Below are 27,901 nucleotides of genomic sequence, written 5' to 3'. Positions count from 1 at the left end.
GTTATGTTTTTAACAAAGTGGATGACAAATTATATTTTAACCAGGACAACCAAATATGAAACACAAAGGTAGATTTCAGAATAGGCATTATTTTATGTTTTAGACGGATTAAGATTACAAACACGTATCGGAGGTGTATTTGGAAACGGTTACAGCTATGACAAAATGCACAATACAGCATATCGTTTTTGCAGTATAGTCGCATTAAATGAGAAAGTTCTGAATAAGAATTTCAGCAATATGCTTTTAAAGAAAACGCTACATTTTACATAACAAACAAACAGAACTGAGGGAAGTGCAGTCTAAAAGCTGTGTTTACAATAATCTTTTATTTTGTGCAACATATCTCCCACCGCTTTCAGACAGAATAGAATTTCTAGATTATAGCTTCTTCTGTTTTGCTTTATTCATTTTAAGGATATCAGATTTAAATACATGCACATTTTGTCAAATAACGTAAACGTTTCTATACAAAATCGTACAAAAAAAAAAAAACATCAACTTTCTTTCCTGTTCCTTAAACATTGTTAGTTTATATATATTTATATAAAAAAAAACATCGCACTCAAATAAAGCATGCTTATTTTATTTGTAGTTCCTTTCTCTTTGAACTAGAGAAAATATTGCAGACAAAATATAAAATTCAAGATGATTTGGTAAAAATCTATGGACATTTTCTTTCCTGTGAATGGATCATGCATTTCCAGCGGTTTAAAACATACGATTGCTAAAGGCATCATGATAAACGTTTATATACAAATCACAAGTAATGACTTTCTTTCAACAGTTTAAAGTGTCTTTGCCACGTGATCTTCTTATTTTTTATTGTTTAGTTGTCCCTCACCTTCTAAATTTTTTTGAGCGCTATATTGTAGAATTAATTATTCCTTAAAATTCCGGGATTAAAAAATACCGAGGCATTTTTTTTCAGCTCCTGGGGTGTAAGAACGTAAATTTCAAGGTCTTCTGCCCACTGGGATGTCCAAATAACAGACTTTTTCAAAACCGCTGTGTAAATTCATCAGTGAACGCATACCACCCGCATAATCCAAAGAAAAATAAAGATTGCAACCAATCCAGTTTAGCTGTCTTTTCCCCAACGTTTAGGTCCGTATTTATCGAATGCTACAAAGGGCCCAGTCTGTCAACTGTTGTACTGGCAGGCGTTGAGAGTAGAACCAGGGCTTTGCAAGCCGCTATATCCAAACGTGGGGTGCTGCTTCGATTTCAGTCTAAGGGTGGCTAAGCCGGAGTTGCAAGTGTCCCTGTAAACACTGTATGGGGAGCCCGGTGGCCCGTAGGGGCAAGCTGAAGACGACATGGCCGAATTAATCGTGCCTCCGCCGATGTTGTTTAAGTTACTGATGTTGTTCAAACCGGAGGCCGGCATACCAGGTACTGCAGTGTGAGCCATGCTGGATGGCATAGTCATCGAGGGTATGGAGCTCGGGGCCGAAAACATTGACTGCGAGGTTAACGGGCTCATGGAGTTAAAGAATGGAAAGTTTTTAGTGGAGAGTGGCGAGGGCGTCAGACCCTTGTTGGCCCAGTTGTTGTACGTGTAAGCGGGGTACATGTCTTCGTAGGGCTGCATGAGGCCGCTGAACTGGGGTAGATAGCTGTTTTTACACAGGTCCATTTGCTGGTTGCGTTCTCGCTTTCTCCATTTGGCTCTGCGGTTCTTGAACCAAACCTGCAATAACAGAAAACACACTGAAAGCGGTTTCTTCATAAAATAATACGACTGTATTTTGGATTGCATAGTGAAAATTATACTATTTAAAGGAGAAAAACATGGCCTACAGCTTAAAAGAAATACATTCCCAAAACGCGTAAACGTTTCGTATTTTACTTTCGTATTTCGAATCTATCTATCTATCTATCTATCTATCTATCTATCTATCTATCTATCTATCTATCTATCTATCTATCTATCTATCTTGTGTTCTGAACAGCTTTATGCGTAAGCACAAAGACGAACAAACACACTATATCCTCATTTAATTCTTAAAATTATATGTACAGATATATAATGTATTATTTATGTGTGTGTGTTATATATATATGCACACACATGCTCTTATATTCCATGTATGCAGAGTTTTCAAATGTGATACATATATGTAAAGTAATGCACATATTTAATAAAAATACTAATACACAGTGAGCATTATTAATGTAACCGCAAACTTATCATGGGAAAATAATCTATTTTTCCTGCTCTTCCGGTATTTGTAGTGCTTATGGATATGTCATGCGTATTCAAACCCTTCTTGCCTTACACCATCCCATATCGTTTCTTTACCAACACAATGCTTAGGGCTCCTGCCTTATTATGCTTGATCCTGCTGCACAGAGACACTCGCTTCAAAAGGCTTCGACATTATGAACGTTGGTCTCTTTGTGACTCCAGTTTCAGCACATATTTGCATAACAGGTGACACTTGGGTCAGTTATAGTTATTGGTGTATTTTTCCTGAAAACATATATATGCTCCACAGCAAATCTTAAAAATTACTGTTTTCTTTAGTCATCGTTACCACTTTTACTATTCATAAACGAAGATAAACAAATTCATTCTTAAATATTCACAGTAAACCCGTGCATTACACTCACAAAAAATAAATTATAATAAACGAACAAATACAGTTTAAATGTTTGAATAGGACGTATCAATCAATTTATGCTGAGAAGACAATTAATAAAATACAGCCGCATTTGGGATACGTACATTAGAAATACAGACACATTTATGTCGCTTCCTCACTTAATAATTATGAATTTCTTCAGTCAATTCGTTTTAACTAGGTTGCACTTTAAGAAAACTTTTTTCAGCAGCAGGAGTAACCGCAGATGGTCTGTTTCGAAGTTAGCCTTTATACTAAGACCCCCACTTTCTGCTCGTATATACGAGCACACGCAAAAATGGAATTACTTATTCAGTGTTCTTTTGGTGAAATAATTGCAATTACTTTATTTAGGGCAATACTATCTAAATAGCTGTCTATCAAAAGCGTCTATTTTTTATAGTAATAGCGCAATGGTTTTGTGAGGCCTACTATCGAAAACAAACCTAACACCCTTAATCAGTTCGCTGTCATCTTGTAATCTGGTGGCAATTTTGAAGCCGCACCTTTGGAAGTACAAACAACGGAAATGACCGTGTCAGGCTTATTTGTTAAAGTGCAGTTGTCTGCATTCTGATGTCGACCAGACCAACTGTGTACATCCTGGTATCAATTTCATTTAAGATGACTTTTGAACGTGGAATAATTTAAGTGCAAATGTACTGAAGTAAGGCCGATGCGTTCATACCCGAACCCGTGCCTCCGTAAGGTTGGTCCACACCGCGATCTCCTCTCTCGTACTCATGTCCGGATAACGATTTCTCTGGAAGGTTGCCTCGAGCTCCTGCAGCTGCTGACTGGTGAAGTGAGTGCGTTGTCTCCTCTGTTTCTTTTTCTTACTCGGGTCTTCCACGTTCCCGTCATCACTTCTGTGTTCCACGGTCCTGTCCTTCTCTCCTGAATGAAGCATTAAAAACCGTTTTCATTGTAGCAATGAAATGTGCAATACTTACTCACGTGGCAATATAGAAAATTATAATCAGAATTATACCAGAGAGCGTTAAAATTAATACTTATTAAATTATTAATTGTAAAGTTATGTTTGGCAGGCAGCGTATAAGTTCATACCGTATTTTTGTTATTAATTATAGGATTGCATGTTGTATCATATGCTATCCTATACGTTAAATAAACTGTACAGGCCTAAAACTGTCCACAGTTTTCTAAGTATATAGTTGCCGGCTCTTCTACATGTACTCGGTGTAATACATTTTTACAACTCATCAAAACTCTCTCATAAGATTTAAAATATTATATAGTTTCAATATACTATATATGTATATATTATTTATTCACATTTTACATTTGTAGTGATCACACCTTAAGTAATGCGTTAAGCGTTAGTCTGTAGGCCTGCACTAAACAGCAAGTCTGGCACACAAAACGCTAAGACTTTTTTATAAGCTAAGAAGAAAAAAAAAAAAAAACAACAATATTTGGGTAAACATTTACTTTCAAGTGTGGTTTCTCTTAAATTAGCTCAAAAGAAAAACGCATAAAAAAGCTACACATACACATGGACACAAACAAATATACGTAAATGACTGTACAGTACACCCAAAACAGAACACATTACTTGGGTACTTTAACATACTTCTGCTTGCATTTTTGTAATTCTTACATAATTTATAAAACAAACGAATTTACGCAGAACATATTATCTAATTTTCTTTTGACTAGACATATATTTCGATTACTATTTATGCAACGCTTTTCACAATTCAATCAATACTTCATGCAATTTTCTCTTTGTAAATATTTTTTTAAAAATCAGAAAAACAAAGTCAAATTTAATATCACTAATGGATTCTTTTTCAGCATAATGCATGTTTTTTAAAGTAGCATCTTACAGCGTTTTGTATAGATATACAACATTTGTAATTCCAATCTGCAATGTTTTTATATTTTCAAATAAAATTTCAGCAAATCTAATTACCAAGGAGACAAAATGAGTCACGTTGAAGTAAGGCGTAACTGCAAAATCGCTTAATGCTTCTATAGGAAAGGTAATACATGGGTAGGTCTAACTGATTGAGAATAACTGAATAAATAATTTAATTAAACAAGCCATGTTCACTTCTAAAAGTAGAGATGCTGTTATGGTGCACAATAATTATTGTGACTATAGAAACAGCAGTAAAATGTGCTGCTAAATCTGACTTTTGTTGCTTATCTGGAAATTATTATAATAGTATAATATATATAATAATTATAATTCATAAAGGACACCACTTTAAAACAGGCTTTAAGATTTGGCTATAACGCGTCAATTAGTCGCTTATAGTTCTGAGTCATAAACGAAGCCTGGGCTGAGATCTTGTTACATGGCAGTGAGTGACTCATACGTGCACTATTGATTCGAAAATTTTGTCATTTGGGGCTTCGTACGTCGTGCTAACACCAATCACAACGTTTGTCGAAGTCCTGTTGCATGGGAGTAACTAACAGACAAACGTGGTTATCCTCAGTTCTAAAGCTAGCGATTTTTGAAAGATTGTTAGAATTTGTTGCCATGCATTGTTGTTTAATGCACTCAAAGCTTTTCACGAGAACGACATATAGAGGTGAAGCTGAAATCTCTACAGAGTTAATGACTGCTATATTCCCCCATATAGTTCGTGACATATGTTTGTGTCCCAGTAGTAGGCCTGCACAAATATTGTGGGGATTTTGGATATTGCTCCAACTTCATGGATGTTAAAATAAATAGGATGACAATGCGGTTTTACGACGTCATACTTTCTCGAGGGTATGTAGTTTTGTTATGTTTAGATAATTCTGAATTTGAAATAAATGTAATGTTTTTTAGGTTTACTGCTCATTTTCTACTACTATATTCATCTACTGAATGTCCATGATTGCTGCATTCAGTTGCAACATATATGTGTTAAATTCTACATCATAAAAGACAAAGTATAATTTGTTAAGTGCTACAACCCGAACACTAAACGTCTTTTAACATCGGGCTTCCTAGATGGTTGAATACGTTAATGAGCAGGACGAGAGGCGCTAGCGGCTTCTCGATTTTTGCTTTTCCTATGTCGTCTTGACCTACCCAGTGATTTGGCCACCACCGTGGTTACACTACAAACTTGGCAATTACGCGAAAGCGGCATTTATCATGAGATAACGAAGCAGCCGGCGGTTACGTGTGATGGCTGGCACATCTGGCGTTTTTTCGCTCTTGATAACTGCGCTGTCGGTGGAGGCTACGTACTCGTCTGATAGTGTGCCGCAGATCTCCCTCTTCTTTAGGTCGGAAGGATCTCCTGTAGTTTACTTACCTGCGATTTCAGCATCCGAGGATTCACTGCTCGATTGTTCGAGTGCTTCTCGGGTTGAGTCTGAAGGTCTCTGCAGGTGGAACGATGAGGCCATGTCCCGGGCCGGCGGGGGTCTAACCACTTCAGGTACTTTGTCCAAATTCATTCCGCCTTCAAAAGAATCAGTGCTATTAAAAGCTGGCGAGTCGGACGTACATCTTTATAACAACGAGGGAAATCCCTGTAGCCTCGGTAACATCGCCACGGCGAAATGTGCGCTCTGGCTGTGGCACGGATGTGTTTGTTTTCCCCTTCAGGTTTCCGCAAGGGTTACCTAAAACAAGTGGCTTCAAGTTTTGCTCTATCCAGTGGTGACCGCGTAGCGATGAGCTCCCTCCACCCCCTCCCCTGAAACGATTGGAGTAAACCTGAAGTACATGAAGTGTCTGCAGTCGAGCAGGTCCCACCCATTTAAAGTTGTGTCTATAAAGCCTCCCGAGTGCGAGGAGTCCCCACCCACACGAACGGCTCGGCCTAAACCAGCCTTAGCAGCCAGGCGCTCGCGCCTCTTCGGGTACATAATGGGACGAGATCGCTTTACGTTTCTCTGGAATGACTGGATTAGATATGTGCGATTTCATGAAATTTCCTGATGGTTGAGAGACAGTTGTCAGCTGGGGGGTTGGGGTGGGGGTGGGGGGTTATACCCAAAAACAGATTTAAGTTTCAAAAAGAAAGCAAAACAGACGATGATCATCGTTTGGCATGGCGAGTCAGCTTATCCTTTCATTAATAAATGGGGTAAAGACACAAATACATCTTGACTACCCAGAGGTGCATTAACAAATGTGTAAAAGAAGTTTATTTTATAAAGATATCTGAAAATGATTCAGGCTTTTAATAAGTGGCACACCGAGAGGTGTTAATATGTTATCAGTCTTCATTTATTTATCTTCAAACAGCGTTGTAGTTCTTGTCTCTTCATGACATCAGTTTTAACTCATGTATAGAAGGAGTATACCTTTCCTTGTTATTTAGTACAGTTATATAAAATTATGCCCACATATCCAGTCAACTTGAATTGACCGGCAAAAGAGAATACTACGAGACTCTCTGCTTTCATGCTGTCCCGGGAATATCACTGTGCGTTTAAATGGAAATACCTTGAAATCCAACAGGCAAGAGCAGATGCACTGAGATGTGCGTATTCGTGTTTGTTAAGGACATATAAAACATCATTTGAACGCTTATTACAGCTACTTCTTTTAATGAACTGAACAATGTATGCGATACACCATACATATTCATACTATCTCAGTTTTTAATAAAGTAGTGATCAACTCTGGCTCTCTGTGACCTTATACACATTTTAAAATATATAATACTAAATTATGCATTTTACGTTGAAGGAAACAATCACAATAAAGACTGAAATATACGTCTGTTAATGTGCGCTTCCCAGTTGAACATTTGTGTTTCGTTTTTCCAATTTTAAAATTTATGTGTGAAATTTACTTTTTAAAATTATTTTCAACCACTTTGATTTTAACTATATTTTGGATGCACTCCAAAATATAGTTCAAAGTAATTTTTTAAAAAGTAAATTTGAATCGACATGTGGCAAGCGCGTCCCTGGCACTCAGTGAAAAGTTGCAAAAGAAAAAGAATCAGCAACGGAGACGTTCATGTACGGTAGCCGCTCTCGCCTTTGAAGGAACTGAGGGACAACACACATCACTGGGCAAAATAAATGTCTCTTTCTCTCTCTCTCTCACACACACACACAAATATATATATATATATATATATATATATATATATATATATATATATATATATATATATATATACTAGCAATTGCCGAATGCGTTGCCTGGTAGGTAACCACCCATACAATTAAGGTCGGGTCTCAGACTACGAATACAATGAAAATATATGAATATGAATATATATATGAAAGTTGTTAGGTGACTTTAAAATTGATAAGTATGAATATGTGCTTGACTGTCGATTCGGTCCAACTTCGGTTTGTTGCCTTTATTTATACAATATATGTATTTATGTGTATACATGTAACTTTTTTTTAATATCATGAGTGTTTTATTACTGGAGAGGAATTTATTTTATTACACATATTATTCATATTTTCCACAGACCTGCTGAAAAGCTTTCACTATCAGACTTGGGGCGGAATGCAAACTTTCCAAGAATGGCAAGCTAATAAAATAAACACTATGTGAAAACAAACATTACCAATATAACAGAATGATGGCATACGGTGTTTACGTAACATATGCATATACATAAGAAACAGAGTTATATCCATTAAAATAAAAAGCACTGAAACAGATTACAAACAAAACGTTTCGGCCATTTTTTTTTATTATCAAGTGTGCAGAATACACATACACCCATAAATGTTAAAGAGAGTGTAAACTGGGAGTGTATTAGTAAATAACTTTGTGTCGTGCGATGAACTGTCCAGGGACTGTCCGTTGCTGCCACGTTTGGCCCCCGCTTACTAAACTGGATTAAGCAGATTAACGGAATGTGTGGATATATTTTTTTAACTTCTTAGGCTCCTAAGGTTATTTGGCAAGGGATGAGAGGATAATAAAAACTCCAGCTGATGCGAATTTTGGAAGAAATAAACCTCTGGGGGCCAACGGTCCTTCCAAAAGTTCAAGTACAGAAATCACTGAGCGTAAAACATGCATTTCTACAACACATTGTTCTTTTAAAATTGGGTTGGGTAGCTCTGCTTTAAGGATTAGTCAATAGAGATATGTTTATTTAATTCTAGCATTCTAATTGCAATGCTTAAAAAAAACCCTGATGTGTCTTGTATACTTCTGTAGGTTCCTTGCGCTTTGGCCTTGTGGACATTGATGAATTGGGCGATATTAAACATCAAGCAATCCGATCTCATGTTCAAGAAGATATAGTGAAATAATGGTTTTGAACCGATAAGAGACGATAACGAAGATTAAAACGTAGAACAAAATAAATAAATGGAGAAATTGAATGCTGGTTAGATCTTAAGACTTAATGTCATGCGAGATCTTTAAAATGTACGCATTGATCACAATACATCGCCTTGCGTGATTTTCCATACCGATTCTTCTGCTACATCCATTTCTTAAACATCACGGTAATATTTTACTGAACAAGACGTCTCGCGCTTAGCAGGAAGTTGCTCTTCTGCCAAGGAGATAGAACCGTGGAGATCAGGGCAGTTTGGTTAGAACGGAATGTGCAAACTATTTTCTCAAGTAAGGTGAGCCAAGGTAACATGATATGGCACCATCAGGCTGATTTTCAATAAGTAAATAAATCAATACGATATGAACATGACCTTTCTGTCACCGAAAAGGGAGAATTGGTCTTTTAAAAAAGGAAGTTTAATTAGTGAGAGTAAATGCACGAGTGTTATTTTGTTTTAATGATTCTCATGAAGTTATAACAGCAGGTCCAAAAAGACAGGCGGCACATTTTGTGCCCTTCTTTTCGTAATTTAAAGGGTAAAATGTTTTATTCAGTGCAGTGTTTTATTTAAATTAATGCGAGTGGTTATACTTTGACATCGTCAAACCACATATTGCTATTAACGAAAATTATATGCCAAAATATTTGCCTTTTAATGATTTGACTCTTTTAAACTCAACATTGTCGTTGCAAAATAATGACCACGAATGTTTTAAATACGTAATGCAAGTAACAGGCAATTGAATTGAATGCTTTTTTTAAAAAAAAAAAAAAAAACCAAAACATGTATGTCTGAAACTGCTAAATTACATGAATGATACTCAAGCCTAGCTAGTCCCATTGGTCTGGTTATGATGGCTTTCTGTAACTTGTAGTCTTGTTCTGATTAATGATTTCTTTCTCGCTCTCTCGCCTTCCCTCAACCTTTGTGTTTGTGTGTGTTTATTAACATGAATATTTATCCACAATTCATTTTTTTTATGCATTGACAATGGCTTGAATAGTTGCCATTATAGCAGGTACGCGTTTTTGATTTGAAATGCTTTTAATTATCATTAACCGCATAGACTGAAAGCAAAACTGAAAAAGCCATTGTTTGAGTACATAGAGCAGTTATCATTTATCTCAGATTACCTGCTTGAGGTGATTTTGTCAAGTCGTACACAAGGGAGAGAAGAGGGGGTCTTCTTTAAGCCCTTAATAATCATTTGGATTAATTATCTGGTTTTATCAGACGGCAGGGACAAGGAGCTCATGGGATGGCGTCTTAAAACCTGACCACACCATCACTACGTAAGAATTCTTGCTTAAATTAGGTCGATATTGTGTATATAAGACAACATTGTCTATTCCATTGATTGACCTGCAGCTCCAGAAAATTATGTAATGTTTTCTAGGACTATTATATTTTACACATTGAAGTAATTTTATACACTGTGTTTTATAGCAATGTTTATTAAGTCTCCAAAGCTTAAGAACGTCACATGCCACAGACTGTTGGACTATAAGACTCGTATGAGTTCATCTGGGAGAATAAACAGCAAGAGCTACTTTAACACTTTCTGATTCCCCCTAGTGGATCAATTGGTTGTTTAAAAACCCGTCAACGCAATTTCAATTGACGCACTATTCTGTTTAAAGGTAAGCATACAAAAAACCAAACAAAAAAAAAAATAAAGAGTAGAATTGATTTGAGCAGAAAATCAGGCACAAGGTAATTATATAAGAACGTATATTGTTAATTACATTGACTGTTAAGATGCACGCCCTATCATAAACGTACCTTCATTTTATAACCCACGTCCATTTAAGTAAAGGATTCTCTTCCATGTTGCTGGATTATTTTAGTATAGCAACAAAGACGGTGACCTCGTATGAAAAGAAGTTCATCTAAGACAACGGAAACTCTCATAAAAACCAAGAATGTCTAAATGTCAAACCCTGGCGCCTATTCTTCAATGATACACTTTGACTTTGAAGTCGGTGAAGATGAGGCACAGTGAACCGAACCTCATATCTTTTCTTTGAATCTGTCAAAAGGAAAATGTTCTCTTGAGTGTCTTTTCTGACCCCAGTATATAATTTCTGCAATCAATTATTCTCCTATGTCCTGCAACTGACCAAGTGAAGAAGGAAGATGCTTCACGCTGTACAATTTCTTAGCTGCTTTGACGTTTCCTCCTAACAGGGATAGAAGGGGTAATAAAGTACAGCTCACAACGGCTATGCTAAAGTCCTGGTTTAATGCTTAGAGCAGATCGAGTGTCTTTAATAAACTGGTGCTGAGTATAATTATATATATCTTCCATTTTGTATCCTGCATATCCAGTTTATAGTTCCAATGCCTGTCTCAGAAGCTTTGCACGAGAGATGGGAACCATTGCCGAGCAGGCCGCCGGTCTCGTCATTTACACTTTTGGCGCATAACCATTAGCGGTATTAATTCGCACTAAAGCAATAATGACTCATGCACTGAAGATCATTACTGTTTTTAGTATCAAGGATTAATGAATTCTCACAATATCACAGGTTGGGTGGACAAGTAGCTGAGGGGACAGACTGTTTCCCAGAGGGATACCAGTTCGACTCCTTACCTCTCATTTTGTGACCCTGAGCAATCTTGTAAACCCGCCAGTGCTTCAACTGTACACATATGTAGAAACACTTTCAACAAGGTGGTCGGCGAGTCGCTTTGTTTTAACGAATCATCTAAACGAGTCTTCTTATTGTTCACCAAACTGTGCATAGGCCTTCACAAAGTCAACTTATTAACGTTTCCATCTTAAACACTGAGTCGTTCTTTTTTAATCAGTTTTATCGAATAACACAATGTGTATGTTACCTAATGCTTTATTGGATTTGGATAAATATTCCATTTGCAGCTGCTTATTAACTACCCATGTGGATTTATTGATTTATTTATTGTTTTGCGTGGGGAACTCAAAGTCTTAAAAGCTGCACGAACTGGAACTGATGGTTGATTCTGTAGTATATGAAGAAAAGGTCCAGGTTTGTAACCTTTCCAGACACATTTTGAAATTGATATTTAATATAAAAGGCGTTCGACTCATTGGCGATTCCAGCCATCTTTCAGTGTTCTGTGCCCGCTTATTCCCGATTAAGATCGAAGGAGTCGGACACGACAGCACTCGGCCCTGTGTTGCACATCTTTTTTTCACATAATACCCTTCGCAGTGAGTAAATTGACATTTTGAAACACCAACTATAAAGCGATTACTAATAATGCAAGCAGGTGTTTGGTTTGAAGTTTTCCTGTTTGTTTGTTTGTTTGTTGACAATTGCGTCACAGTGTTTGTGTTTTGCGGGGTCGCAGGTACACCAAAGTTCATCTCATGCACAGCCATTGGCTCAATCTAAAGCGTTTCAGGAAATTAACAAGCAATTCTTTATAGACATTTAAAGAAGTATCTGTTCATGAAAGAGTAGCAAATGCATCACGGAATGAAACCATTCCACTGTGTATTACAAGAAGCGGCATAAAATACGCCGTAAACATAAACTACTCCAGAATGTTAACGAAAGTTGACATATACAATATTTTAGAGAGTTTTGTTATCAATTAATTTTCAGTATTCTCATTAAAAAAAAAAAAACAGATTAAAACATTTGTGGAGTATATGTTTATAAAATGCTACAACCCCTTTGCAATTTCATACAAATCCAATATTGCATAGGACTGTAATTAAAAAAAATTAAATAATGTATAAAATCAGAAAAATGAAAAACAATCAATCAAAAGAAAAAAAAACATTTTAACAGATACTGATTTAAAATCTTAAAAAGTACGCTCCTATCGGTGTTCTTTTTCTTTCTTTTCTTTTTTATCTTGTTATTATGGGTTAAAATGCAGATGGAATTATTTTGTGGGAACTTTGTCACTTAATCCTTTGCTCATTATGGTTACCTGTTTGTTATGTTTTAACAAGCTCGCACGAAAAACGGGCTCATTTCATTAATTTATTGCAGAGTTGTTGTCTGCAGGGCTCTGCTGTGGTGTGATGAAAATGAACTGTAGTATTCTTTGAGAGCGTATGCGCACTGTGATTTGTGTGTATTATTAATAACTCCTAATGTTTTATAATTTACTCGTACATTGTAGTGCTCCGGTTGTAACTGTACCTGAAATGTAACGTGTTTTAAATTGCACCTAAAAACGGGGAGTACATTTTATCAGGGAGTTTCATAACACCCTACGCAGTGTACTTGAACATTGATCACACAATAAGCGATCATTAACTATCATTTGTAATCCTCGAGTAAATAGGCTTATCTATTCTGTCAACATGCATTCGTTTGACATTATATTTGGTAGCTGAAATATTTAAAATAGAAGGCAAATTAAGTGAGTTTATTATATAAATTAATATGTTAAATGTATAAAATTAAAGACTGAGTATGGCAGCGTGGTGGCACAGTGGTTAACTCTACACACTTCCAGACTGCAGAACTCTGGATTAGTTACTGGATTAGTTACAGATTCTCACAGATTGCTTTATAGACGTTCATATCAGATTGGTAATTTAATTTACGAGGTTATAACTAAATGTCTGTATGTGTGTGACGGTGCTCTGTGTTAAACTGCTCCTCCATTCAAGGTTGATATGTGTCTTGCACCCAATGCTGCTGGCATACACTCTTAAAAATAAAGGTGCCAAAGTGGTTCAACACAACCATACCACAGGAAATCATTTTTGGATCCCAAAAGAACCATCCTGCACATGAAGGACCTAGGAAGAAATTTTGATTTAGATCCGTAACAGCTCCCAAAAATAACAAGGATAACTGATTTATAAAATACCACTGCCTTCCTGACTTTGAAAGGACTCTTGCTGCATATAATAAATAACTCGAGCTAAGATCCGGTATTCTTGATTCGTTAGTATCCTGTTAGGTATACATTAAAGATGCAGACAGGTAGTGTGGCACAGTGGTTAAGGCTTTGGGTTGAAATCCTGCCACTGACGATGTGTGACCCTGAGCAAGTCTCTTCACCTGCCTGTGCTCCAACTGGAAAAAGCAAAGGAACATAACCAAATGTATCTCAAATGTTGGAGGTCGCCCTGTATAAAGGTGTCAGCCAAGTAAATAAGATTTCTGTTTTGTCAGCACATTAGTAACCTCTTTAAAGCCCAAAGATTCCATTTCAAATGCAAAGAAGCCTCGCCATAATGAAATAGTTCTTTGTCAAGCATACGAGGAACCTCACAGCCCTGTAAAGTGTCATTACAGAACCGTTACGTTTAAGACTGTACAGCAGTGGTTCTCAAGAATCAAAAATCTGAAGAAAACATCTGTTGAAACCAAAACAAATTAACTTAAACAACATTCTGATACTAGAACAATAAATATAGAGTTAGATAAATGTCGATAAAAGTTAAGTAGGTATAATAAAATATGCATCTACATTTCAAAAAAAATGTTAGGAAGGTGCGATTAAAACTGTTATGAAAACTCGGGTCGCAAATACTTAAAGGTTGAGAAACGCTGCTGTATAGGGAGAGGCTCTCAAACCCTAAAATTCAGCCAAGTGGGTTTAGTAAATTGATGGATGAAGGGATTCATAAAATATGTCTACCTTCATCGGATGTGGTAACCAGTTGAACAGCCATGTTGAATTGTGTCTATTTCTGTCACTGTACTGTATGTTTTCCGAGCTGTGTAAACCTGCACGAGAGTTTTGCTAAAAATGTTATAGGTCAAAAGTCACAAGATGAATTGTTCACATAATCAAGTTCTGGTCAACATCAAAACAAGAAATACAAGCTTCCATTGCAAAAATGGAGTCCTCCCGAGATGCATGTCCCTTGCTCATCCAGATAACATACACATTGTGTACTGAAGGCGCAATGAGGGCTACAGCCACCGGTTGGCAGCACTGAAGAGCACTTCTGGGTGATTCTAGGTGACCTTTGACTTATATGCCATATTTTTGTGTAACACGGATTAAAAAATATCCTCAACAGTAGCCAGTTGTAACTTGTCATGGGTGCATTTTGGCAGGAGAGGAAAATTATTAGACACTGGAAATAAAGTGGAAGCAAGAAGGAAGAAAATAGCAGGATATAAAGAATCCGGAAAACAGAGAGGGTTTAATTAGGCCCAATGGGACGCCTGTGTTTTGTTTTGTTTGTTTATGTTCTGGTGTATCTTTTCTTTCTCTGCTTGTCTCTCTTTCTCTGTGCGTGTGTGTTTGTGCGAGCAATGCGCTTTTATCAGCCGTCTGGCTCAGTTTCTGACTATGTGCCCCAGCTGCCAAGAGGCCTGTCTGCTATGCTGTCTTTATGCTCTGTACTGCATGTAAGTGATATCACAAGAGTTATGCCAAGTGCACCCTCTGGGCTCTAACAAGAGCAATGAGAAAGGCACTACAAACTTATCACCATTATTGTTTTGTTCAACTATAAAGGCATTCATAACAATTTTCAGTTTTCTAATCCTGCTAAAAATAGGTAGGGAAGTAACAGAATTTGCATGGGTGTCTGTTTGCTACAGTCGTGCAGAGTGACGAAACAAAAAGAGCCTGGTGGCTTTCAAACTTAGAATTCAGGTGAAAACCTACAAACGGAACTATATCTGCATTAGAATATATTCAGGGTGTTTATAAGATTCTGTCAGAAAGTGAAAAATTATCATTTTATACAAAAATACATTATTGGGAGTATAAAATGTACGTTTGGAATAGAAAAGAAAACATGTTAGATTTTTTTAAAGAAGATGTAAAGAGTTTGTTCAGTCATGTGATTTCTCCCAGCTCGTCCTTGGTCCCTGCTTTACAATCACCTGGAGACCCTTTAAGGGTTTTGTAAAATACAAATCAACTTAACATACAGTAGGCATCAGGGTCGGGTTAACCATGAAGCAAAATAAGCAAGAGCTTAGGGCATCAAGGGAAGTGGGGGCGCCACAGAAATTTTCCATTGCCGAAGATTTACCATGGACCATATGGAGCAAAACTGCAAATGGTGCAGCTGAACCAGGTGTCGCAAAAAGGGGCTCCCATATTGAATGAAATACTTACATATACATTCATGCAATAATAAAAATAATAATAAAAGAGGCTAATGATACATATTAGCCTTGGGAATACAACCAAATGGCCCACCAAGGTTCACGTGATCGTTCTTGTGTTGGTCATGTCAGCTGTCCTGTTCAGTTGTCCACTGAGAGTGAGTGCAGCTCACATACGAGGGGGCACCAAAATCTTTTAAGTGCTTAGGGCCTCTTAATGCAGCCCCGGTAGGCCATGTGTTGTAGTGATTAAGGACTTGGACTTCAAACCCTGAAGTTATGGTTTCGGTTCCACTATTGACACCGTATGACAATGAGCAAGTCACCTGCCGGTGCTCCATTTGGAAAAACAACAGAAATTACATCCAACTGTATCTCAAATGTTGCCTTGGATAAAGGGTCAGCCAAATGAGAAATAATAATAATAATAATAATAACATAAAGATGATTAATTAAGTATATTGTCTTGGGTAGAGTAACTCTTTGTAGTATACCAGCAAGAATATCTTAGATGTTAATGGTAGGTGGCACAATGGACACTATAATGCTTCAGTCTTTAGAAACCATTTGGTGCCATTTTCAACGCCGTCTTTTTCACAGTGAACAGCTGCCCTACAACAATACCAACTTGTCAGTTTTTGTGTAAAAGAGAATATGCTACCTGACATTTTTTATCTATGTTCTGTATGAATTTTTATTTTTTTCCCAGTAAATATGGGTGAGTTGTGGCAAATCATGACCAGAACATTTTTTAAACAGTGGAACAATGTATGTTGCTTTGAAAAGACATTTTTTTACTACAAAATTATAAATGGTCCAATATACCAATATTTTCCTTTCTAAAGGCAAATTTGCCTTGTGTTACTGAGGAAGTTCATTGTAAATGCTTTTACAATCTCACAATAATTTCATTTTAATTAGTGAAAGCCAATATGGCCTCTTATTTGTCAAAGTCCTACTCCATATATCTTCACAGTGGCAAGGAGACATGATCAATGTTTGGTTAGTATGACATAAAGTGCAGGTTTCCTATTACCGGCAGTAAATCTGAGTAGTGTTTAGACAATTTATTATAAGTGGATACTAAATGATAATTTGAGTATGGCATTTTACATTTGAAATATTTGTATTTATTTTTATATAGCAAATGCCTGCATGTTGAGGTAATATATAATCAAAGAAAAATGTATGTTAACATGATACAGGTTTTTACCACTGATGGCCTACAAATATGTAAATAATTAGTTTCAGTCATCTAATTTCACTCTCAAGGTAATAACTAAAGTTTCTTGGATGTGTATGAAGGTAAATCATAGGAATATGCACATTATAGTTTGTTATATGTATTGTATTTCTCGCCATCTTCTCATAGAATTCTGATGTCAAATAAGACATAAATGTCTTTGGCAACCCCCAAAATATTAATTTAGAATGCTGGAAAGCTATTGGCCTGCTTCCACAGGACCCTATAATTAATGTCTCTATTAAGTACACACTGCACTATGTAGCTTAAGGGGTCTGTTCTCAGGGTTACCTTTTAAGCATTGAACAGCTTGATTTACAACTTTTTGACTAAATGAATGCATTGCACCCCAGACCCAGAGGCAATTCCCGAAAACAGAAATGTCTGGGTTATAAAGGTAAATGCTTGGCAAAGGACAGGGTCATCAGACTTTTTCCATTTTCATGCAATTAAATGTAAATGTCCCTTGCAATCAAAATGAAACTGTCTAGCCAAAAACTATTTTGTGTTCACATTGTGGGGTTTCATGTTCATATATTTCAGAAATACACACACTCACACATACATAAGGTATTTACTAAACATTTACATTTTCAGCAAAATTCTATCTATCTATCTATCTATCTATCTATCTATCTATGTTTAGCTAACAGCATTACGTTTGGATTACAATTCATTACTGGCTTGTAATTTGATAATTTCATAATATTTTGGTGGGTTTAAAGAAAAATGCAGATTTGACATATTTTTATTTTCTTATTTCTTCAAGTCATTTTTTTTTTATTAACAAGTTCATACCACTGTACTGTATGGGCCTACTTTTAACATGTATGTACACATGCATGCAATACATGTATATGTACAATAATATGTATTTGTTTGTGATACGGTTTTACTATATGCAAGATGTATACAGTATCGATCAATATATAATTTTGACTTTAGAACGTATTGTTAGATGTGATTACATTGATTACACGCACAAGCCATTCAGTAATCTTTTATATCGCCTCATTTCATGTTAAAATTTGCAGAAAAAATGGCTACGTTTTGGTTTAACCTCTTTCATTGAAATACAGGCTAAGACGAATAATGAATCATTTTATGGAAGTGTGATAACAGAAATGTATTGAGCTCAACAGTCTGTTAGAAAAGAGCGCTGTGCCGATGTGCCAAAAACTCAGACAGGTGAAATTGCAATTACCTGTATGACTTTAAAATCTTCATAGAACTTTAGTCCAAGTGAGAGTCGTGACGAGAACGCTAAGTGCTGCAGAGAAAAGTTAGACTACTGCTGAGTGAATAACAATTGGTATCTTTGACCACCATTACAATTGTTTATACGGCTTCATTTAGTTGCATTTTAACACATCCTGAAGGTAAACGGCTCACTTGTTTGTCGATTCAAATTTGTTTTGCAGCATCCAATCTAAAATCTGAAAAGTACAAATGCAAGTTCAGAAAGTGGATAGCTGCATTTGACAGTTCGTATATAAGGTACTGCTGGTAGAAAGTGCATTATCTATAACCTAACATAACGTAAAATAACATAACATCTCGATCCCGCCGAGACCCTAAGTTTGATGAAATGAACATCAGAATGGTATGTTATGTCGCTTTCTTAACATCTTAAAAAAAATCCAGAATGCAACCTTAACTTAATGAAAACCCATTATTTGTGTTTGAACTCCAACAAAAGCAAAACTCAAAAGAAATAGGGAGAAAAATGAAACACTGCTTGATTTTTGCTAAAAGAAAAAAAAAAAACTAAAGAACATCTGTTTTTTGTATTTGTTACCATCACCACAGTATGCACAATTTTAATAGCTGTAACCTAATATAACAGAGCATTTAGGAACTCGCTGGAAAGATGTTTTAAAAACATGTTTCATCGACAGGCCCAAGACACTTATTGTAACAGTCTCTCAAATTTTAAAATGTTTTGATGAAGTCTCTTTGGAATTCCAAGATTTAATTGATCTATTTTGGAAACTCACATCCTAAAAGTTTAGTTTTTTTAAGGACTTTACATAATAATATACAACTTTTTTATGCTCTGTGCTCCAGATACGTTTTCAACAAGAAAGAAAGAGAAAGAAAGAATTTTGTTGAATTTTGATTTGAACTTTATTAATCAATACTCAACAAGTCATTTACAATAACAAAAGTAAAGCAAACAAAGAAAACCCCAATTCACCCTAAAAAAACAACATTTAATTCATAAGAAAGAAAGAAAGAAAGAAAGAAAGGTTGGCTGTGACATGAGATATTGTTTTGGTGTTGGACGTTATTCTTCATAACAACAATAAGAGCTATTAATGGCAACATATAATCTGCCAATGTGGAAATATCTTTACAGTAGCACCTTTATAAAAAAACACAACGATGTCAATTCTTTTAGTATAATTCACGGGTGTAATTTATTATTATTATTATTATTATTATTATTATTATTATTATTATAGTAATGTTTTCTTTTAAACAATACTTAGAACTCATGTGTTGCAAGTGTTTCTTCAGTGCGCGTACACGACCTTCTCTCCATGAAGTGTCCCTCCATCAATCCGACTGTTGCCTGAGGGACGTTTTCCAGATGAGGATTCGTTAGAATTTTCCATCAAGGAACATAAAAGGGTTAGGCATTTTTGGTAGGTAATGTTTATGTTTTTCCACGTCCCATTTTCAGTAAGGCACTATTAAGCAACACAATACGCTAATAAATGCTGCATGTATTTCGTCAGCCAAAACTGAAAATTACTGCAACGAAAAGCGGATTTTAGAACGCCATCCACTTCTAAAATAAGCGGGCAAAATATGAGACACAAAAACGCGCACTATTGAGTGAAAAATCTAGAAATTCAGTCATAGCAGCACAAGAATGAGCAACGTTCGGAGTCTTCCAGGTTGGTTTGACGAAAATGTTAGCTACCTGAAAACTACCGAATCGTTTTGACGGACAGCTAAATGGACGTCTCTATGCAAATAAGTACTGCGACATACCGTTAATCTCTGATGGCTGCGTGATGAACTTGTACTGATGAGGATGGGAGCTTGTGGTAGCGTTTAAATGAACGTAATCTCCGGAGGTCTTTAAGTGGTGCTCAGTGATAAAATGTGATTGCATTGTATATAAGCCTATCTAGTGTTTAGAAAACCAAGATAAAAACGTCAACGAGCTTCAATACTTTTCACTTAAACTAAATGACCCACTGCACTTTACAGATACCCGGGTTAATTAACTTTATAAATACAGAGAAAATAAGTAGATCATAAACGAATAAAAAATAAAAAATTAATAAGCAAAAAAACAAAACAAGCCAGCTTCAGAATGAAGCCGACAAATTCTAGCGGTGATTCAGCACAGCATTATGCTAAATCGAACAAAAATCACAAACTTTATAAATGTCATACCTAAGTAAATAGTTAGAAAGAAAAAAATACATTAATTTGACCATATATATTTTTAAAAATATCGTGGTGTTTATTATTGCTAAGGGAAAAATACCAACTGAAACGTTTAACGCGAAAAATAAAATTTGAACATCCGAACTGCCTGTACACAGAAAAAGTTTAACAAATGACCAAAAAAAAAAAAAAAAAAGATTGCAAACGTTAAGAACATTTTAATGATACTGTAAATATGATTGAAATTATTTAAGTAAATTGAATAATTATCTCTCTACGCATTTCGGCCTATTATGCCAATGGAATTCAGTACTAATGTGCTTATGTATTTTAACGTAAATATAACGTAACAATTATGTATGCATTTGAAAAGCAAATAAAAGTTAAATATTTTAAAAATAAATATATAGTATTATTTTTGCATTAAGTTAGTAAATTTAACAATGCTGGAAACTCATAAAGGAATAACATAATCACACCAATTTAGTTAAGACAGCTTCAACTTGCCAGGATGGTAGAACAGTTTTTCTGTTAACATTTTAAGAACTTCAGAATAATTTTAGCGGTTCAACCATATAGAGATGCATACTTTTGCTGACTGAAATTTATCTATCTATCTATCTATCTATCTATCTATCTATCTATCTATCTATCTATCATATAGTGTTTTGCTATCTATCTGTATCGTCTATGTTTTTGTGTTTAACAGCATTCAATAATTTTAAAATGTAAGAGGATAAAAATATCTTTTAAAGACGACTGTATTGGAAAACAAATAAACAAATGTAATGTAGTTCCTCAGTTTAATTACTGGTTCATTTTTATGCCAAGCAGTAACCCGTAATTAGGCAGTTTTGTAGTGTAAAATGTACATTCTTGAGTTTTCAGCGAAATTTATAGGCACCTCACTACTTGAGAAACATTTCCCACAGAACTGCAAGAATAGGTATTGTTTTGTAGAGTTATAAACTGTAAATCAGGCTTTATTTGGTATGGCTCCTTTCACAACAGTCATCGCCATCACAAGGCACTTTAGAAGGTAAACAAGAATTCAGTATAAGGCAGGGAGCCTCCCAAAAATAACAGGGAATTATTAAGAAACAAGAACTGAGCATGAAAGCATCTAAGAAAGTCGCCAACACACGCGCGCACAGGGCAGTAAATGTGCAGTGGAGGAGAGTGCGGACAATCAGAAGGGACAGGCTGGCAGTTCGACTCAGTCGGGCAGGTTTAGCTGTCAGACATCACGTTCGAGCGACCTGCTGCTTATTAACCCATTTCTTATCTGTGCCTCTTTGGCGTTTTGATTTGTTTAGTATTGCCAGGATTACTTTTGAAGTATTTTTCAATTCATACAAGTTATGTGTTTGATTTTTGTGTAAAATGTATTTGATCATCTTCTTTTCCTATCCTAGTTTAACTATTTTGTTTTCTATATTACACAGATAAAATAAGAATCCACCGTTTTGATGTATGCATTTACCTGTTTTTACTGTGTTTATAAAATAGACTGGTAATTGTTTGTATGAAAACGAAATGATCGTTTTTGTGTATACCTAAACCACAATGTAACACCTTCAGCTACAGCCTTTATTTGTTTTTGTCCTGTACAGGTATAAAGGACAGTCTAGCGTAGTCCAAGCAATAGCTGACTGGACAGACGTTACACACCTGATTATTAAAGCAGTGAAGACCTTCACACACCCAGACACCTCGTGGCCAAGTTCCTTATTCGTTCCTTATGTCGTTCTTTCCAAAACTCCTCACAAAAAGCTAATAACTTTAAAAGGTCATGGTCTAAACCTGTTACTTCTTCCAGAGTGATTTTTTCCAGTAAGCCCCCATCACAGCCTGCACCATAAAGGAAACTAAACGGCATGCAAGCGATCATCTATTAAAACGGACACATTGTTATTTGACTTGCTGAAGCCCTTTGCTAAACGTGCTTCTACACCAATTTGAAATACTTTTGTTAGAGAAATATTCCATTAGTCACTACAAGTGTGTTTATTTATATAATGCTACAAGTAATGCTACTGTACTTTCTATTGTTTTGAATATACAAATCTACTTGCCATAGCATAGCAATATATCGTTTCAAATTTCCTGCACCCTGTACAACATTCAAAGCAGCTTTTATCAAAAGCGGTGTAAACTGACTAATGGCCATTTCAGAAAGTTACTCAAAATGTTAAACAGAGTGGAAACAAAGTGCAAAACTAGTTCTGATTATAATTTAATATTAGCAACACAATTTAGAGGTAAAAGATTTTCGATTTAGTAAAATGACAGAATCCTATACTTTTTACAAAGTACTATATGAGTCAGCAGGTAAAATATCATGTGAGATAATAACTGTTTTCTAACAGGTATACCTAATAGTTCATTATGTGAGTGCTGGAAAATTTGGAAAACTGGGCCAGCCTCACAATTCCACCTCAAAAAAAACGCGTTTAGGATTTTTTTTTTTGCTTATGTTTTAAATAAGGTATTGTAAATAATATCTATCTATCTATCTATCTATCTATCTATCTATCTATCTATCTATCTATCTATCTATCTATCTATCTATCTATCTATCTATCTATCTATCTAAGCTGATTTCACCCTTCCATCACACACAGTTTCTACATAACGCCAACATTTTCGCTGTGCTGTCCAGTCTCCAAGTGGCTCTTTTTGATTGTTATTCCCTCAGACACCGTGTAGCTGAACCATCTTTTTCATAGCAGTTGGGGTCTTGCTGTTACACGTTGATTAATCTAAATCAGCTGCTCTTGTGCATTCTAAACAGAGGAGCGTTTGGCACAATTAACAAGGAAGGCTTTTCAAATGCGGCCTGTCTTCTGTCTATTGAACAATGCAGCGTGTGCGCAAAACACACTAGTAGATTTCGTAGCCGTAGCTGTCGTAAATATTTTTTCAACGAATTGCTTCAGCGAGTAGTTATTCTAATTCTGTAAGCAGAACGTAATCTGTTTTCCGTTTTTATTTTAGTCTGAAAAGATGTTTTTAATAACAAAAGCCGCGAACTTCAACAAATTTCTTTGCAGACATCCTAAACAATACAACTATGACCGAAACAACAACTTGTGACCGCTTGGTCCTTTCAAACGCCCACCAAGCTGTCATGGATGCCCAACTGTGGTGTGTTAGTGAAGTGAATGTCAGCACACCACGCTGTCTGCCCTCTCTGCTCTGAGAGTTTACTCACGCATTGATTCTTTAGTATGTACTTTCTGGAAAAAGAAATGTATAGGCAACAAATCATTTTTAATTGTATGAAAACTTTCATTAAATGCCATTCTTACCCGGATCGATGCAGGATGATAAATTCTTTGATAAATTAAGGTCCATTGTAAATACCTGTAATGTAAGAAAATTGATTTAAATGTCCATCGTTTCTTTATTTTTTTAATGCTACAATTAATTAGATTTTAAATTGCCTTGCTTACTAATTGCATACATCATCTTACAATACATGCATATATTTAAAGCAACTTAAATTTTAATTCAAAAAATATTAATAAAACAGTTGATTACATTATTCTGTGGGCAGTTGTAGAAAATACAATAATATGCAGGTTACATAAAATATTTAGCATGTAAAATAATTTCATGTAGCTTTAGTGTAAAAATTACTTCGTCTTACAACAGACCCCTTTTAATCATATGGGTGTTTCAGCAAACATTTGTTTTATTTACACTTACTTTAACTTTTGGGCTTCAGTTTAAAGCCCAACAGCCTGTGTTTACCTAACATAATATATTCGTCTAACCTTTCTTATCTTTTGGAATCCCTGTGCTTGTTTTATGTTGACAATAAATCGTCACGATCCTGCGTTCCGGCTCCTTGTCTGGAGCTAAGCGACGCGATCTTTTATTGAAGCAGGAATTGCCATTTTTCCATTCTTTTCAATAGTCACTAACATTCGACCATTATCATCAGAATCGTGCAATATTTAAGGTTTACAAAATGTATATTCTATAGACATTTTACGTCACTACCGTGCAGTTCCGTAGCTTTACAAAATACAAAGGTCCAGCATTTAAACGATTAGTATTTACATGTGAACCACGGTTAGCATTTTCCGCAAGGCGCTATAACGAGAAAATATGCTCTCAAATTTTGCCATTACATTTATGTATCATTTTAAATCAAATTAAGATGCAAGAGCTGTGCATCAATAAAACAATACCCATGGCTTATCTTCAAAAACATTCGTAGGTATAACTGCAATGTTTGCATTCCAAAGTATTCTACAGAAGGGATTCACAAAGACGTCACGTCACGTAAGCTCTAAATACGATATCTTTTATTTAGTTTTCGAAACGCACAATTCCTTTTGGCTTTTGATGTGCAGATCGCATAAGAGAATAAGCGAAATAGAGACTCCAGCTACTGCGCCGGCTCCCTGCCTTTTAGTGCATTAAAATGCGCTTGTGGTATTACCTTTTCATAAACTGAAGCCGTCTACTTGTGACTTGGGTTAGACTAGTTGTGTTTTATTAAAAATGAACACGGATTATTTTAATAATAAATGTATTTTATGAAATTACGTGTATGTAAAAAATAAGGTTGTGGGCAATGAAATTGTCCAAAAAAAATAATGGTAACATTGAACAATGCGATACAAAATAAAAGGTGCTAATAGCTAACATTTTTGAAGTATCATTTCATATATTTTTCAGCATAGGGACGTGCACAAGCTGATGGATGTGTGATTATGTAGAGAAGGTTGTGGCAGAGGCTGTATTTTTAAAACTTCATTCAGATGAATCCTCGCGATTATTTAATTAGCTTTCTCTCGGAAATAAATCATGCAAAATACGAATATTTCCTGTTCGGAGCAAGTATACACCGGTGTATATCTCCAAAGTCTATCTAAAAGCAGTGCCCGACCAACACACTTAAAACAGTATAGAATAATTTGTGTACTTACCCTTAGTTTTCACTTGACGTTAAATCAAAATATCATTAATCTTTTCCCCATTCGGATTTAAATAGATCCAACGATAAGCTTGCAGTTTGAAGCAGGGCACTCTGATCTGTGATTCGGTCTGTTTTTGCAGCTCCAGGTTTTCTTTGGGAGCACCGTGGTGACGTCAAGCACTCCCGACTGTCAATCAGAGCCGCGCGTGGAGGTGCGGGGCTTCATCCCGTCCGCTTAATTATCCAAGTCGACCATTACATCAGCTTCCAGACGTATTATTAATATGGCAGTTCCCACAGCAGAAAAAAAGGTGTACAAAACAAGGGTTGTTTGAGGGGCCAGCTCTGTGTGGACGCGACTGACATACGCGCGCACTTAATTATATTATAATCCCAGCTCTCATTTGATCACTTTTGTATGGTGACGAAACGCAGTCTGTTAAACAAAGTGCTTAGTATACATCACTTTTTGAGGCATCCATCCATATTTGAACCTTCTGAATCCATTTTAGGATCGAAGTGAGCGGAGGCCTGTCCCAGTGCAAGGAAGAAACACATCCTAGTAGACAGAAGCCCACAACGAGGGAACGAAGTTGAATTTACTGATTAACCTGTTAACATGCATATCGGGTGAAAACGAGAGAAAAGTGAGCACATACAAGATTCGAGACCAATCGCATGGAGCTTTCGGGCAGCCGCGCTAACCACTGTGCCATCATGTCATTCCAGAGACGTGCTATTGATGGTTGTTGCAGCTCGAACTTTTCCCCTGGATGTTAACGAGTAAAGTTGAAATGCGATCGAAAAATACTGATAGGAGAATCTGAATTAAACAAGCTAACCAAATTCAAAGTAAGTCTCCTCTTTAGGCAGCGTGACGCTACTGTCTTGATCATATTTGAATTTAAATCCTTGTAGCGCAGTCACTGGGGATTTATGGATTTCGTGAAAACCATTGGTAGCGCTGGTACTCGCCGCATCAGTGCACCCATCATCAACTTCTGTCCAGTGAGCAGATTATTTATCACCCGAGTGAATAACAAATATTTATAAATGTATCGTACAGTAAAAAAAAAAAAAAATTTAAGAATTATGTGGAATCGACAGCAGAACCGCCAGGTGGAAGAGTAAAGTCTGTCCAAAAGAAAAACATAGATTCGTGAAGTTTGGCTAGGAACTCATTCTTTAAATCGTCAGTAAAAAGAAAATACTTACCAAGAATCATTTATTCTTTGCGTTTATTGTTTTACTTGGCAAATGTATTACTTTGTTTAACGCAGAACATAAATCATTCCCGTAACAAAAGACTAAGTAATAATTACGTGAAAAATCTTTCAAAAGATAAAGTGGATATATCCTAGATATTACTTTAATTGGCGAAGAACCAGAATTTAAACAAGCATCATTCTGTATTTAAAACGCCTGTCGAGATAAGCTCCAGCTCCCTGCGATAAGATCGATCTGGATTTAAACCATTTCGACCGTGGACACAATTTTGGAAGTCAACAATTATTGTAGCTGTGCTAACTCCATTAATCTAATGACGTTAATTCCATTATTTCATCTGTAAAATTATTCATAATTAGATGATTCGTGCATTGCGATCGTCATTTGGAGAAGAAATTGTAGCTTTTCGAATGTTAATATATTTTATGTACCTGTCATTACTGACGCTTGGCTTGAGAAAGAGATTTTACAACTCAAAGGAAATGACTCCCTGAATAAACTAAAATAAACTGTAAATGAGTTTATATCAAGATAAATTGTGTCAGATACATACAATGATTTGTTTCGCTTTACAGGTGGAAAAGATGTTCCCCATACTCCATCCATCATCTTTTTAATTCACTAATCCAAATAACAGGCCGCCGGAGCCGATCCTGACTGCATCGGGCGCGCCGTATGGCCCTTGACCAGCGCATGACAGGAGGCGTTCACGTCGGCGCGACACGCACTCGTACAGCGGCAGTTTAAAAACGAAGAGGGCTGCAGCACAAGCATTTGTTTAACGATAAAACAGTAATTTTTAGCATCTCCTGTCAACTTACGCTGATGATCAAAAATAATTCGGCTAACAACTGGAATTACTGTAGCTGGTTTCGGAAAAGGACGGTTGGATACAATTTAACTAAACAGTCAATCGGTTCAATTTCAAAATCTCTTTTTAAATCATGAGATCATTTTCATACGTGTCAGTTTTTTAAATAGTAATTACCAAAAAGAAATCAAAATCAATAGATCACAGAGATATTCAGTATCTGAAACAAGAAGAATGAATTCTAAGATTATTGTTTGCAACTGGTGTAACGGGAAACGTTCATTAGGTAGGAAAACTAAAAAAAAAAGAAAATCATACAAACCTGAGAGACCCAATTAACATCGCAATGCATATGTAGACATTTTGTAAGAAAAGGAA

General features: G+C 36.0%; 1 protein-coding gene across 2 annotated transcripts; it reads right to left on the bottom strand.

Moving 5' to 3' along the window:
- Positions 1-310: 310 nt before the first annotated feature.
- Positions 311-25,695, bottom strand: pitx1 (paired-like homeodomain 1). Of its 2 annotated transcripts, XM_039775091.1 has the most exons (5): positions 25,496-25,695; positions 23,864-23,918; positions 5,912-6,061; positions 3,316-3,524; positions 311-1,693 (listed from the first exon to the last, which is right to left on the bottom strand). In XM_039775091.1, exons 2-5 carry the CDS (start codon positions 23,907-23,909, stop codon positions 1,145-1,147), a joined length of 954 nt encoding a protein of 317 aa, XP_039631025.1. In that variant the 5' UTR covers positions 23,910-23,918; positions 25,496-25,695; the 3' UTR covers positions 311-1,144. The 2 variants fall into 2 exon arrangements, with proteins under 2 accessions (XP_039631025.1, XP_039631026.1); XM_039775092.1 differs by lacking the exon at positions 5,912-6,061 and having other exon boundaries at positions 25,496-25,689.
- Positions 25,696-27,901: the final 2,206 nt, after the last annotated feature.

Source organism: Polypterus senegalus, chromosome 13 (genome assembly GCF_016835505.1).
Source record: "Polypterus senegalus isolate Bchr_013 chromosome 13, ASM1683550v1, whole genome shotgun sequence".
In the NCBI taxonomy this organism is placed as follows: domain Eukaryota; kingdom Metazoa; phylum Chordata; class Cladistia; order Polypteriformes; family Polypteridae; genus Polypterus; species Polypterus senegalus.
Note: the sequence above shows the minus strand (reverse complement) of the source record. Positions and strands in the feature narration are given on the sequence as shown.